General features: G+C 36.7%; 1 protein-coding gene across 7 annotated transcripts in view; it reads right to left on the bottom strand.

The window, feature by feature from the left end:
* HIVEP1 (HIVEP zinc finger 1) overlaps positions 1-16,171 on the bottom strand; it is a 174,956-nt gene that overhangs the window by 65,542 nt on the left and 93,243 nt on the right. For 6 of the 7 annotated variants that reach the window (XM_059688641.1, XM_059688637.1, XM_059688643.1 and 3 more), the window contains exon 3: positions 5,262-5,315. The exons of the other annotated variant lie outside the window; for it this stretch is intronic. In XM_059688641.1, the coding sequence (XP_059544624.1) occupies positions 5,262-5,315 (54 nt within the window). The remainder of the gene's footprint in view (positions 1-5,261; positions 5,316-16,171) is intronic. 7 annotated transcript variants of the gene reach the window in all.

Genomic DNA, 16,171 nt, shown 5'->3' with positions numbered 1-16,171 from the left:
TTTAAACATTAGAATACAAGAATAAAGGCCATAAGATTATCTCTACATATGAAGAAAAAGCATTTGATTTAAAAAAAGAGCCCCTTAAGATGTTTTACATCTCATCAAAAATAGAAGATAACCTCCTTAAACTATTAAAACAAACAAAAATACTGACTCCCCTCCCATAAAAAGACACCAAATATTTTAATGGTGAAATTAGAAAAATTCCCTTTAACATTAAGAACAAGTCAAGAACGCCTACCATTCTTTTGGCACTCTACAGGAGCCAACTGAGAAAAACAAGGAAAATAAACAATTATTTTAAAAAAGAAGAAACAAAGCTTTCATTACTCCTAGCTGATATGACTATTTAGACGAAATTCTAAAGCATCTGTGAACAAATTTTCAGAATGAATGAGGTTAGCCAGGAGGCTGGACATAAGATGAATATATAAAAATATGTTGCATTTCTATTTGCCAGCAAGAGCTGGAAAATGATTTCTCCTCCCTCCTCCCCACATACACTATTAATAAAACCAGCAAATAAATAAAGTCCTAAGAAATATAAGGAAAATTCATAAGACATTAACAAAATATAAGTATTAAAAATATACTACCTACTATCTTTATGGATAGGAAGCCTGAAAATTGTGACGACAGTCATTTTGCCCCAAATTCAATGCAATCTCAAGCAAAGTTCCAACAAGTTTTTTTAAAAGCTGATTCTAAAATTTAAACACATAAGCAAAAAAGTAGATACTGGAATCCTAACTCACATAATGCTTTTAAAAAAATCAACTCCAGATGAATTTTTAATCTGAATGTGAAAAATTTTTTAAAGAAAACAGAAAAAAACAAAAAACAAAAGAAAACAGAAAAATATATGTAAGACCTTGTGGTAATAAAGAATTCATTAAGATAAGCACACAAAAATTCCCAACAAAAATACTAATCGTAAAAGAAAAAGATTGATAGGTTGATAATATTAAAAACCAAGAACTTCTGTTAACAGGAACTCTAAAGAAAGAGAAAAATCAAGCAAAAAACTATAACACATAAAATGGATAAAGGGTTATCTAAAATATATTAAGATGTTTTAAATGTATAAAAGATACCAGCAAGCATTTCAAAGAGTACAACTGAAGACAGGCTTGACATTACAATATTAGTATTCAGGAAAAAATAAATTAAGAGCAGAACAAAATATTTTATACTCACTCAACTAGAAAAAAACTAAAAAGATGGACAATACGAAGTACTGAATAGCACAAAATGAATTCTTAGACTCAACTTTTTGGAAAACAATTTAGCACAGGGGTGGGCAAACTTTTTGACTGGAGGGCCACAATGGGCTCTTAAACTGGACCAGAGGGCCAGAACAAAAGCATGGATGGAGTGTTTGTGTGAACTAATATAAATTCAAAGTAAACATCATTACATAAAAGGGTATGGTCTTTTTTTTTTTAGTTTTATTCATTTCAAACGGGCCGGATCTGGCCCGCAGGCCGTAGTTTGCCCACGGCTGATTTAGCATCACCTTATGAAGCTGACTACCAACATTCCCTAAATAGTCCACACATGTGCACTGAGATATGAGAATATTCATACCTGCAGTGTTTGTGACAGCAAAAAGGTAGAAGTAACTCAAATCCATCAACAACAGTATGAAGGAACAAATCATTGCACTCAATGAGTATTATTCAGCATTGAAAAGAAATAGCTACATCCAACAAAATGTATGAATCTTAGAAAAAATGTTGAGTAAAAAAGCTATTACAATTATGTAATTTTATTCTTCAAGCTCAAACAAAGCCAAAACTAAAAAGTAAACTGTTCAAAAACATATAATTAACTTTAAGAACCACTAAAATGATGAACACTAAATTGAAGACAGTAAATACCGCTACAGAACAGACAATGGGCTGCAATAAAGACTAGCATGCGGGTTTACGCAACAGTATTAGCAAGATGCCAATTCTTAAATTGGGTATTAGCATCAAAGACTACCATGTTATTTTTATGTTTTATAATTTCATATCTTACATATATTAATTTATATGTCATATACTGTATGATAAACTTTAAAACCATTTTGAAGCTTATTCAAGAGACAGCACGTAAACATTCTCCTAATAAATTGATCTATATTTCTTCCCAGTTTATCTTACACATATTTCTCCATTAGCACGTCAGTGACATTCACTATCTTATTTATTTATTATTTTTATTTACTGATTTGAGAGAGGAAGGGAGAGAGAGAGAAACATCAATTTTTTATTCCACTTATTTATGCTTTCATTGGTTGACCTGGGACTAAACACCCAACCTAGGTATATCTGGATAATGTTCTAACCAACCAAGCTACCTGGCCAGGGCCTTCCTATCTTATTTAACTGCTGCACAATAATTTTATAAAGAGTGTCAAACACACTGGATATTAAGAACAAGTAAATAGCACTGTAAGAAATAACGTAACTGACAATTTGGAGAACTGTGTGAATGTTGCATACTATATTTTTCCCCAAATTGATTAAAATCAAAATAAATCAAAGTAATTAGATTTTCATTCATAAACAGAAAGAATAAAATACATTAGCACAATTTAGTACACTTCTACATTCTATTGGTGTGCAATGGGCAAAAGTAAGTTTCTATGACAGTATATTACACAGATTAATCTTTCCTTAAAACTTTAGAAAACAGGAAAGATAGCCATTATGATCTATCAATGAGCAAGTTTTTGTGTTTTCTTTTTAAAGCCTACCATTATGTTAACTGCTTCTGAAGATAAATTAGCTACTTGTCCTAATGGTTTAAAAAAAAAAAAAAGTGGAGGAAGAACCTTAACATAAGTTAGGGATCACAGAATCAACAATGCAAAGCCTTAGAACCTTCTGTGAGCACTGTAGAAAAAAAGCCAAATGTAGAAAAAAGTCAAACTTGAAGAGGAAATAAAAGCACTGAAAAAATAGTGAAAAAGTGATCTATCTTAGATGAGTCATTTTAATCAATAACAATAAATAACTCAATTTTTAAGTATATTCTTCAAAGGAAGTAATAAACTTCCTTTAATAAAATAGCTTAGCAAGCAAAGATTTGAGAAATCTCAACATCTATGTTACGAAAAGATTTTTATCCCGTGGTGTTAAAGACAACACCTTAACACCAACTCCTTAATTATTTGAGAGAAAAACTACTTTATTTTTAATTCGCCCAGAATGTGTATGTAAAAATTAAAGCCAAATAGTAATTCTAAGCAGTGAATTGCACAGAACAATGCTCATTTGGTATTCATCCTAGGTCTTAAGTAAGTATAGCCTGCCAAATGGAGCTCACTAGATTATTCTAAACCTCATTATCCACTTTCTTTTTCTAGAACCTTTGTTCCATTTCCTCCTTCTCACCAGGCATTTAGTTCACTGTTCTTAAAACTGTCACAGGAGTAAGAAAGAAGGAAAAAGAAGACAAGCACACATTTATTTTGCTACTTGAAGCAGCTCTAAGTCATTACTAAGTGTGAAAAAGGCTAACTCTGAAAAGGGAAGTTTAAGATCTATCATAGCCTAAGTATCTTACATGCTTTCTGCCTACAGCAATGTGGGGAAGGAATCTATAGTCAGCTGTTCAAAGGGACAGCATGGCTATGGTGACTTCTCTGCTCTTTCTAGACTTGTTTTTCCTCAAGGATGTCATTAAAGGTCATATTTGATATGGACCTTCCATAGATTCCATGGAAGGAGGAGGTGGGGGCAGACGAAAAAGGAGGAGGAGCACACTTCTTTAAGGCTGCTGCACATCACAGCATAACTATTCATACCAACACCAAATAATCTTGGGGATTTCACAGCCTGGTCCAGGGGATGGAGAACCTGGACAGGCAGAGATTATCCCACTAAAATACCTAGTTAGGAACCTAACCAGATTTAAAAGATTTTTTTTTTTAAAAAGACTTTCAACTGAAATCCTACATGGCTAATTCACTCACTCTGTCAAAATATACCACTCTAATTAGAAGATTTAACAGGGACAAAGTAATAATAAATCATGAAATATAAATAATATAAAAAAACTTTCTATCCTTTTAATCAATTTTACTCATTAACAGATACTGTTGGAACTACCCACCTTATTGTCTTCCCTCCCCACAAACTGTTGTACATTGAATTTTTTTCATATTACTTGGACAAATAATATATATGCTTTCTATGAGGAAAACCAATTTTGATTTTAAAACTTCTTATTTTTTATACAAAATTATACCCATTGTAATTAGCAAAAGGACACAAGGACATAAAAATAAAAGTTTATCATTGTACAGATATATCTGTATATAAATATTTTCAAACTTGATCAAATCCTATATAAGGGTGTGTGTGTGGGGGGGGCACGCACACACGTGCACGTGCTTTTGTATGCTTTGGATCAAACAAAAAGATTGTATCATATTTTGCATGCTATATTGCAATTTCATTCTCATTTAGCAACAAATTTTCACAGACAACTGAAATAATTAACATTTTAAAAAAGCGGTATAACATCCAAACATATTAATTTACTATAATCTATTCAATTACTCCTACACTGACTAGCATTTAGGTTATTATAGTTGTCTTAGGTCTTGGTCATTTCAAAAAATACTGTATTACATGAGCATACAGTACACACACACACACACAAATCATACACACACATGAATGCAGTCATCAGCATCCATTATACCGGTTCTATTATTGCTATGGGACAATCTCACAAACAGACCCTCAAAAGAGCTGCAACAATCTTCACTCCTACCGGCACTTTCACTCCTGCAATAATCGCACTCCTATCAGCAACACATCAATGTGTAGGAACAATTGTAGAATATGCTATGTGGCCAAAACATTTCATAAAGCAAAGTCCACGTACTTTTAGGTATCAATTCTTTTCTTTAAAATATATTTTTATTGATTTCAGAAAGGAAGGAGGAGGGAGAGAGAGACAGAAACATCAATGATGAGAAAGAATCATCAACTGGCTGCCTCCTACATGCCCCACACTGGGAATGGAGCCAGCAACCTGGGCTTGTGCCCTGACCAGGAATTGAACTGTGACCTTCTGGCTCACAGATCAATGCTCAACCACTGAGCCAAGCTGGCTGAGCTAGGTATCAATTCTTTTAAAGTGATTTTTAATTGTGTGATATGTTTACACCAATTGATTTAGCAAGGCTGCAATTATAAGGTATCTATATAATAATCTCTGCAAGAATAAAGTTTATACTGGGGTTGATTTTAATTTACCTTTTTTTGATACTTCCGCCCCATTAAGTTCTTTTTGTGCTTCTTCAATTTTGTCTAAGAAAAACAAAGAAAATTTTATAAGTAAATTTATCATATACAAATAAGAATTTAGTAAAATAAACATACTTCCTATAAACAGTTCCTAACACACAGGAATAAGTATTTGTTAAATGGATTATTTATGAAACAAATATGCATAAACTGGTAAAGTAATGACATATTTTCTTTTAAAATTATACTTATAATTTAATTGTCTTAAATTAGTCACAAAGACCATTTCAAATTAATTGTTTCCATGATATAATTAGTGCATTTAAAATACTGAACTACAGTTAAAAATGTGTAGTTGCTTAATAAAAGTAACAAAATAATATTTTCCTGATGAAGATATGTAAATGCCCAGACTTTTAGCAGATATAACAAATGCCTATTAGCTTAGAAAAGTCTAAGCAAAATCCGCATTTGGCCTAAGACCTAAGTCGAACATAGAAGAAAGAAAAATAAGGAAATGAGCTAAATAACACACAACACCCATCACTTTTGCCAACTCCTGATAACAGGATAGATTTATCTATGAATTGTGTGGTTAGAATAGTGCATTAAAGAGATACTATAAAAAAACTAATGACTACATTCATGAGAAATTCCAAGCCAAAACCTCCTGTCTATGCCACTTCTGAAGTCCTGTTCTATAGAAACAGAAAATAAATGTTTACTGGTGTTTTAAAAAAACAATAACTAATGACTAAAGAACTGTTACATGTGCACAAAGTTTGAAAGATTAGGTGTAACCGGGGAGCATTAGTTAAGGAAGACTTGGGAGGGCTGCTGAAGGAAGGAACGGGAGAGGGCGGCAACTGAGGGCCTACAGTTCTCCCATCTAAGGCTTGGCACAACTGGACTTTGTAAATTAGTGCATGTTCTATTTTGGTAACAATTAATTTTATAAATATATACATATTTGATGATTATGACAGTAACCAACACCAAGTTTTCAATACAGGGGTTTATGTACTAATTATAATGGTAAAAGTTATAAAATTCCCAAGATACTATTTTGTACTGAATTAAATACAATACCAATAATTATACAGTATTTTAGATAGTCCATGAAAGTACAGTTTAAATGCTTTCAAAATACTGATACTTCAGCCATTTATGCCTTCTGGCATATACAATCAGCCCTCAAATGATCTCCGATGATAAACCTACCACTACCAGCCGGAGAAGATGTTACCTACAAAATGACATCCTTCCAAATAAATAAAAGACACAAATCCCACCACAGGCCCTTTCAACTTTGGACTACCTGCCTCTTCCCCCATCAGTCTTGCTGAAAAGGCCAGAAATTCAAAAAACCTTTGATTTACTTCAAACTTCTTTAAGTCGCATATTTCTCCATCCAGTGTGCCACATCAAGGCAGAGGTGGAGCAGCAGAATAAAGGAAACAAGCTAGTTTGAAATATTAGACACTACATAACAGCAATGATCAAAAACAACTACATTTTCATCCTGACAAATGCATTCCCCACAAGCAGTGTCTACTTGCTTCCTGCTAATTATCAGATCCAGAATAAGATTTATAGAGACAACCTTTTGAAATAATATAAATTTTCTTATTCATACACTTCATTTATTTCTCATCAAATGATGAGTGAAATTGAAAACAGCACTAAAAGAACTTATTAAATATAGAAAGTGGATTCTACATTCAATAGCAATGTTACTTCAAAGAGAATAATACCAAATGCATGGATGAAATCTATATTAATATAAGTAACAAAAGCATAAGGCCCAGTTTTTAAAAATACAATACACTAAGTACATTGTAGACTTTCAATATGTAAATAAACACATCGCAAAACTTAAATACATAGCCCTTGAAAAACAAAAGGGAAAAACACTGTTATTTCTATGCCAGCAGTTTGTCCAAACTTAGGAACCATAAATAATATGTATGTATATATTACATATAGTCATAGTAGTAGTAACTGTGTTTAAGAGTTTATGCAAACATAAACTGGCGTTATATAATAAAACATTTTATTAACAGAATCAATTATGACTCAAAGCAACAAAAATCTACAACAACATGTATTTAAAGAATAGCTGCTATTTGTTTAGTATATTGAGGCTTGGCCACCTTCCATTTGTATTTTAATATAACAAATTCTTACAAAAATGACTTCGACTTACATTTGATCACTAAATTCTAGTCTTTGTTTTTAAATTTTTCATTAAGTTGCCTTGTTCTCTTGATAACAGTAGTGTATACTAGCAAATCAGTAGATTCGGGTTATCTATTATGTTAGCTATAAGCATCCATTTCAATGCTCTCACACCTAGAGCGCCAGTTCAATAGGTAACACAATCTTCAATTAGCAAGCTTGCAAACAGCTACTATTAAAAGCTTTTGCTTCAATTTTTATAAAAAGTCCTGTGTATACTTAACCTTTATTTTATGATTCTCCTGGTAAAATATAATGTTTTGAAGACACACTCAAAACTACAGGGAAAGTAGTCATTTATTAGATGCTCCTAATTGGTTTATACAAGCAATTTACTCATTTAAAAGCAATATTTATCATTTTTTCACTATGACCCAAAGCAAGAAATATATTTTACATTTCAGCCAATTACACATGCATATATATATGCCTACACATAAATCAGAAACAAACTCAACCACACTCTACTTTCTGTCCTTTCCTATTAAAAATGAAAAATGCCATCCTGCCCACTACACTGATTTCACAATCCACTGCTTCATTGTAAACCTGCAGCTTGAAATTCACTGATATAAGAAACAGTTATCAACATTTCTTTTTAACCCTGTTCCCTTTACCAAACAAAGATAACACTTTCCAGCAATAATATCTCATTACAAGCCTTGATTGGGGGTTTGGGGTGGCATGTTGTTTGGGATGGGATCTCAGGTTCTGAAACATCTTCCATCATGCCCTCCCCAATGGCACTGTTCTCTCAGGTAACAATTTCACAGAGAACTATACATTTACAAAAAAATAGTCTCTCTGTTGCTGTTGCTTATAAATACATATACATGCAAAATGGACACTCATACCTTGCTAGTAAACCTGATAGTAAAGTAATCAATGCATTCTTACTGTAATGAACTCTTAAGAAATACCTGTCTATTAGGGTTCAGGGAAGACGACCAAATACTCTATAAAAAAATTATTTAATAAAGCAATCTTCAAATGGGCAGTAAGCACATGCTCTCGAAGCACTTTCATCCTATGGTGGAATGCCTCCCTCACCATCTCAGATGCCTAAACACCACTCCATGAGAGGCTTGGGATCCAGGACATTACAGCTTTGGGGACCAACCCACTAACCTGTTAGGATAAAAACACAAAAGCTGTGTGTTTTTATTATATTAAGTGTCTACCCTGTGTCAGGTACAATAGAAAGAACTAGAGATAGTAAGAAAACAGAATGGCTCTCCTGGAGAGGCTTACAGATTATTATATCCTTCAAACAGTCATTTGAATATCAATTTGATCATAAATACAGAGCCTGAATTCCCATGTGGCATCAAAGTTCTCTGTGATCCCACAAGCTCTCTGCACACCCCAATCCCGACTCCCGCCTTCAAGATGTCGTCCCTTTCAGGACACCTTCTCAAATACCCTCATTCAGAGCCTGTCCTTCCCTTCTCTATCACCACCAAATCTTGCATCTAGAATTCCATTTCTCTATAGTTGCATATCTCATGATCACCAGTAATAATGACATAAGATGGACCTGAATAATTTACTGATGGTATAAATGCTGAAAATACCTGTCAAGTGACAGAGAGAAACACTGGTACTTTCTGAAAAAGACAAAAAGGAATACCTATACAGTCTCGAAAATCGGCATTGGCTGGTTTCACTTAAGAGCCTAGCACTGCAATCTCTTCAACATTATAAATAATTTTTATGTTTGGGAACACTGAAAGCACTTGAATAGACATTACTTCATTCAATCTATCAACTTACGTTATTTCTATCTTGAAAGTGATTTAGAAGTACAAACTGTAAGTTATAAAAATAGTACCAGTGATGTAAATTACAGCATAGGGAATACAGTCAATAATATTGTAATTAATTTGTATGATGTCAGATGTGTACTAGACTTACCAGGCTGATCACTTCATAAAATATATAAGTATTTAATCACTATGTTGTACACCTGAAACTAATATAATATTGAATTTCAATTGTAATAGAAATTTTTTTTTTATAAATGAAATAAATAATTTCTACCTTGATTCTATCAGCTCATCCTTTCTTCTTGCTATTCTGATAGACACCCATCACCTCTGTTCTAACACTGCCTCTCATCACAGCCTTGAAAACACAAAGTGGAAATGCTAACCAGAAAATTCTATGAAGTAGATCCTAATAAACTGTAAAAGGCCTTTTATTTATTGAAAGAGATGCCATCTGAATGAAAAAAAATACCATATGTGACTGTACTATTTTTACTACTGAATAAGTCTAACTCCTACGTCCCCTCATTACACATCGCTACAAGCTCCTTACTCATGTTAACTGCGGGAGCTATTTTACTAAGGCTAAATATATGGCAATGGCGTAATGTTAAAAAGGCACCCAATACCCATAACCTTTATAAATACTCTTCTAAATGAAGATTATCCTAGTGTTCAATACTAAATCAGCTACATAAATCTACCAATATAAGAAACACATTTGAACCTAAAAGTTACACATCTTACACATCCCTCTAGACCAGTCGTTCTCAACCTTCTGGCCCTTTAAATACAGTTCCTCATGTTGTGACCCAACCATAAAATTATTTTTGTTGCTATTTCATAACTGTAATGTTGCTACTGTTATGAATCATAATGTAAATATCTGATATGCAGGATGGTCTTAGGCAACCCCTGTGAAAGGGTTGCTCGACCGCCAAAGGGGTCGCGACCCACAGGTTGAGAACCGCTGCTCTAGACCTACTTCATTGAGAAAGACAATACTCTACAATAATGTCAAAAATGATAATCTAGCCTCGTAATATTTCAAAGTGAAAAGTATTGCTTCAAGTAAGTGAAAAAAATCAGACTCAACTCTATATTAATGAATTTAAAAACTGTGACTAACTTGTAAAAATTCTAGAAAAACGTAAAATTACTCAACTTGACCCAGGAAGAAAAGAACTCAACTAGGATAAGAACAATGGATGAAACTGAGAAATTTACCAGAGTAACAAAGAATGACCTTTTGTAAGGGTGCTAGGCTAGAAGGTTTTATTATCAAATTCTTTCCAATTATGAAAACTAAGGTATTTCCTAAACTGAACACAAAATAACAGAAAAGGAGTTCTAAATAATTTCATAAAGCTGGGATAACCTGATACCAAAATGTGAACAAAGAGTCAGAAAAACCAACACTATAGACAAGTCTCATTCATGAATAAGGATGTAACAATCTTTATCAAGAACTATATTCAAAGATAAAAAAGGTCATGGCCAAGTAGGGTGTAAATTAAATATGCAAAGGTATTTCAATAGCAGGAAGCATCCTATATAGTAAAAGAGAAACATGCAAATTAGCCATCCCTCCGCTACACTCAAGCCATACCCACAAGCCATGCCCACCAGCCTATCAGAGTGACCATGCAAATTAGCCCGGCAAAGATGGCAGTTAATTTGCATACGCAGGTGTCAGGCGTCCCAGGAGGTGACGGCAGCCACAGCCGCGGGCTCCCGGGACCATTGCCGGCACGGGAGGCGAGGCCTGCTGTGCCAAGCCACGCCCACGGGCTCCCAGGACCTTCACTGGCCTCGGGAGTCGAGGCCATAGCCATGCCCGCAGGCTCCCAGGACTTTCGCAGGTCTGGGAGCTGAGGCCACCCGTGCCTAGCCATGCCCGCGGGCTCCTGGGACCTTGCCGGTGGAGAGCAGGATGTTTGGAGGACTTGGCAGAGCAGGAGACTGCTGGACATAGAGCAGAGCGAGAGAGAGGGCAGATTGGAGGACACGGCTCCCTCTGTCACCCCAGCTTCCTCATCACAGCTGTGGAAACTGACAGCAGGGAGGAGGAAGTCCCACCCCCACAGAATCAGCCAGAATCAGCCATTGATCAGACAGCTCTCAGCAGCCTGATAGCCAGGACTCTCATTCACCTGCATCTCAGACCATGACAGTAGAGAGGTGGGACTATGTCTAAAGAACAGCTGTTGATACAATGTAGCTCTGCAGCCGAAAGATGTCGGTGTTATCGAAAGAAAGTGTCTGCAGAGCAGCATGCATCTGATTTTGAAAGAAGGCGGCGCTTGTGACAGGATGTATCTGAACACCAGCTACTGGAAAAACATCGCTCTGATGCTGAAAAACACTGGCGTTGACAGAAAATGTCTAAAGACCAATGTGCCTTTGAAGATGAAAGAAGGTGTTGGAGACAACAGAATATGTCTAGAGAACAGTCATCAACAAGTACTATCAATACCAGTAGGAACTGCCTTCTCAGCGAAAATGGAGTGCATGACGATGCAATCCTCGAACATAGTTGCGGTGGAATGACTGTTCAATGTGAATTTTGCCTATCACTAAATTTCTCTAATGAAAAACCATCCGATGGGAAATTTACTCGATGTTGTAGCAAAGGGAAAGTCTGTCCAAATGATACACATTTTCCAGATTACCTGGCATATTTAAAAGGATTAATGACAAACGAAGATTCTGACAGTAAAAATTTCATGGAAAATATTCGTTCCATAAATAGTTCTTTTGCTTTTGCTTCCATGGGTGCAAATATTGCATCGCCATCAGGGTATGGGCCATACTGTTTTAGAATACACAGACAAGTTTATCACTGTACTGGAACTTTACATCCTTCAGATGGTGTTTCTCAGAAATTTGCTCAACTCTATATTTTAGATACAGCCAAAGCTACAAGTAAAAGATTAGCAATGCCAGAAAACCAGGGCTACTCAGAAAGACTCATGATCAACATCAACAACCTCATGCATGAAATAAGTGAATCAACAAAATCGTACAAAATGCTACATGAGGTAGAAAAGGAAGCCCAATCTGAAGCAGCAGCAAAAGGTATTGCTCCCACAGAAGTAACAATGGCGATTAAATAGGAGCGTAACAGTGACCCAGGTAGATATAATTCTCCCCGTGTAACCGAGGTTGCTGTCATATTCATAAACAAAAATGGAGAAGCTCCTTTTGAAAGGGACTTGCTCATTCATTGTAAACCAGATCCCAATAATCCAAATGCCACTAAAACGAAACAAATCAATATCCTGTTTCCTACATTAGATGCAATGACATATCCTATTCTTTCTCCACATGGTGAAAAAGGCTGGGGAACAGATATTGCATTAAGACTCAGAGACAACAGTGTAATTGACAATAATACTAGACAAAATGTAAGGACATGAGTCACACCAATGCAGTATTATGGATTTCATCTCTCTGTGAGGGACACGTTCAATCCTATTTTAAATGCAGGAAAATTAACTCAACAGTTTATTGTGGATGCATATTAAAAAATGGAGGCCAATCGGATTAATTTCATCAAAGCAAACCAATCTAAGTTGAGAGTTGAAAAATATAGTGGTTTGATGGATTATCTCAAATCTAGATCTGAAAATGACAATGTGCCAACTGGCAAGATGATAATATTTCCATCATCTTCTGAGGGTAGTCCCAGAAATATGCAGCAGTGATATCAGGACGCTATGGCAATTGTAACAAAGTATGGCAAGCCCGATTTATTCAGAACCATGACATGGAACCCCAAATGGGCAGATATTGCAAACAATTTACAATGCTGGCAAAAAGTTGAAAACAGACCTGACTTGGTAGCCAGAGTTTTTAATATTAAGCTGAATGCTCTTTTAAATGATATCTGTAAATTCCATTTATTTGGCAAAGTAACAGCTAAAATTCATGTCATTGAATTTCAGAAACGCAGACTGCCTCACGCTCACATATTATTGACATTAGACAGTGAATCCAAATTACATTCCTCTAATGAATTCCCTTTCAATGTGCACAAATTTTGTGCACCGGGCTACTAGTGTCATTATAAGCTGTAACAGCAAATAAGACAAGGGAGTGAAGGGCACATGCTCGGGTTGTGGGCTCAATCCCCAGTAGGAAGTGCAGGAGGCAGCCGATCAATGATTCTCTCTCATCATTGATGTTTCAATCTCTCTCTCTCCCCCTCTCCCTTCCTCTCTCTGAAATCAATAAAAAATATATTTTAAAATATTTTAAAAAATAAAATGAAAAGAGGGAAAAGATACAAGAAAGAGTGGAAGATAAAAGGGACAAGGTTCTGGAGACAGTGTAAGACAGCAGCCAGATCCTAATAAACTGTAAAAGAGGGAGGGTTGGTTCTGAACAGGGAGATACACAGGGTGATTCTTTGAGGTCTGAGAAAACAAAAGGAGGGAGGTAGGTCAGCTGCAAAGTCTGCTGATGAAAAAGATGAGTTTGAGGGAGCTCAGATCCAATTATCCAAATTTTACTGAGATAAGAGGCATGGTTGTCCACAAAGAGAAAGGAAGTTGGTTTTTGTGTAAGAGGTCTCAGAGACTGATAAGAAGTAGGCAAAGTTACAGTGGGAGTGGAAGAGCTGACCAATTTGAATGACAAACAAAACACTAAGAAACAGCAACCAGGGATCTGGAAGTGTGGAGAGCCACGAATTTTTGGTGGCTCCAGTGTGCAGAGCAGTGTTATTTATTCTAACAAAGTTTGGCAACCTGGATGAAGGAATGTAGAAAGAGTGCCAAATATGGATTTTTCCAGAAGGACAAATAATTCAGTGAGATGAGGTACTAGAGAGCCGTTCATGTGATCAATCAAATTTGCAAGGTGGGTAAGTGGAAAGGAAGGAACTGAGAAAGGAGATAGAGCTTCCAAGAGTAGGGGAGGGTAGCTGAGTGTTTGAGGACCCCAAAAAATCTGGATAGAGGTTGTAAGCAATTTTTTAATAAAAGGCTTCAAGGGTTATAAAAAGATACAAACTGGCTATGGGAAAAGGTAGAGATGAAAGACATGAACAATCTCCTAACATCTCTATATATAAACCCTAATATACAAATAGACCAAATGGCAGAACTGAACAACCAAACAACCAGTTGCTATGACGTGCACCGACCACCAGGGGGCGTGCGCGGAACATGGTGGGCATCAGCAGCAGGGGGATGGGGGAGCAGGTGAGCTTGGGCACCAGATCAAGGTGGGGCGCCAGGCGCTGTCTTTGGGGTGAGCCTCTGGTGGTTACTGAAAATTCTTGGCTCCCACGCACCACCACGGTCCCACCTGACACACCTGCTGCCGGAGATGGCCCCACTTGCACCCACTGCTGGCACCCTGATCGCTCAGCACCATCAGCAGGTGCAAGCAGTGGCTGCCGGCCCCGATCGCCCCTCCGGGCTTCTCCACTTCCCACACTCCTGAGGGGCAATCAGGACCGGCAGCCGCCGCCACTCATACCCACTGCCAGGACCGGCCCCACTCGTACCCACAGCCAGCACCACCACTTGCACCTGTTGCTGGCACCGGCCCCAATCGCTCTGCGCTGTCAGTGGGAGCGAGCGGGGCCTGTACCGTCAGCACGTGGGAGCAGTGGCGGCAGGAGAGGGGCTGCCAGCAGACAGGGGACCGGGGGCTGTGGCGGGAGAGGATGGGCAGGGGCCCGGATGATGGGCCAAGACCTGCCCCTGTGCCCACTACAGCCTCGTGGCCCACAGTTCCTTTTAACACATTGCATACCACATAGAAAGCTCTAGGGACCGCACGTTTTTGGGCAAACTGCACGTTATTTAAATCATCATAATGCACTTTAGGTGTTGTTTTTCAATAATTATAACATTTTTATTTACAAAAACAATTAAACAATTAAAGTTCCTAGTACTTTTTTAACGTATGGTACTGCGTAAAACATTTTCCTCTATGAAGAGGGACCAAACAAAATTTACATAAGTATCTAGATTCGCTCCTTTTTCCATGGGCGTGAAAAACGAGAACACTTGTGAGCGGTCCTTAACAGATGGTGTGCGAAACATGAGAAAACTCCTGAGCGGTACGAAATGTGTTAAGGTGCACAAATTCGTGCACTGGGCCCCTAGTAGTATGATAATGAGTTAAGGAAGATTAGGAACAAAATATGCCATAATGACATGTAAAGTGCCTACTCTTACGATAATTTTATGGCTTGTCCTTTGAAAAATTGTTCATTTATCTTTTTCAGAAAGTATGTTCCCATTGTGATACTGAGCAAATTTAACAGTTCAAAGAGAAAAGTAGACATAAGCTCCAGCATGCTTTTAAAATTATGAATCAACTAAGTACAATGTTTCTTCCATAAGAAAATCATCTTGATATCAAAATTGACCATGAAAATAACAAAATGTACAGAGATACAATAAATGTGTGATACTGAACCATCTAAGGCTTTTAAATTATTTTTTTTGCCCCTGTAATATCATCTGGTTTCATTTTACAGGCAGTTACTTAGTTGTGATCACAGAGCTGAGAACTGAGTCTTGTCAGGCCATTGTTCAAATGCTGAGCTTTTAAAAGTGGGGTAATTATACCTTTTTATCCCTAGAGGGTGCTAAGGCCACTGACTGTTACAGTTGGGCACACATTTTCTAAGAAGTAAAAAGCAAAGCAAACTCCCAGTCTCCTTCCCAGAGCCTCACACAGGTTGGGAGGGAGCCATGCCAAAGGGGTAAAACGGGAGTTGAAATGTTGGCCATGTTACAACACCCCAAAACTCAAACTCTGCTGCATATTAAAAGTCACATAATATTAGAATCATTTAAACATCCTAACACTGAGGCTGACCCCATACCAATTAAATCAGCATTAAAAAAGTTTCCCAGGTGATTCCAACATATAGCCAAACTTGAAAACCAA

This window comes from Myotis daubentonii, chromosome 3 (genome assembly GCF_963259705.1).
Source record: "Myotis daubentonii chromosome 3, mMyoDau2.1, whole genome shotgun sequence".
In the NCBI taxonomy this organism is placed as follows: domain Eukaryota; kingdom Metazoa; phylum Chordata; class Mammalia; order Chiroptera; family Vespertilionidae; genus Myotis; species Myotis daubentonii.
The sequence above is the reverse complement of the archived record's forward strand: the minus strand, read 5'-3'. Positions and strand labels throughout refer to the sequence as shown.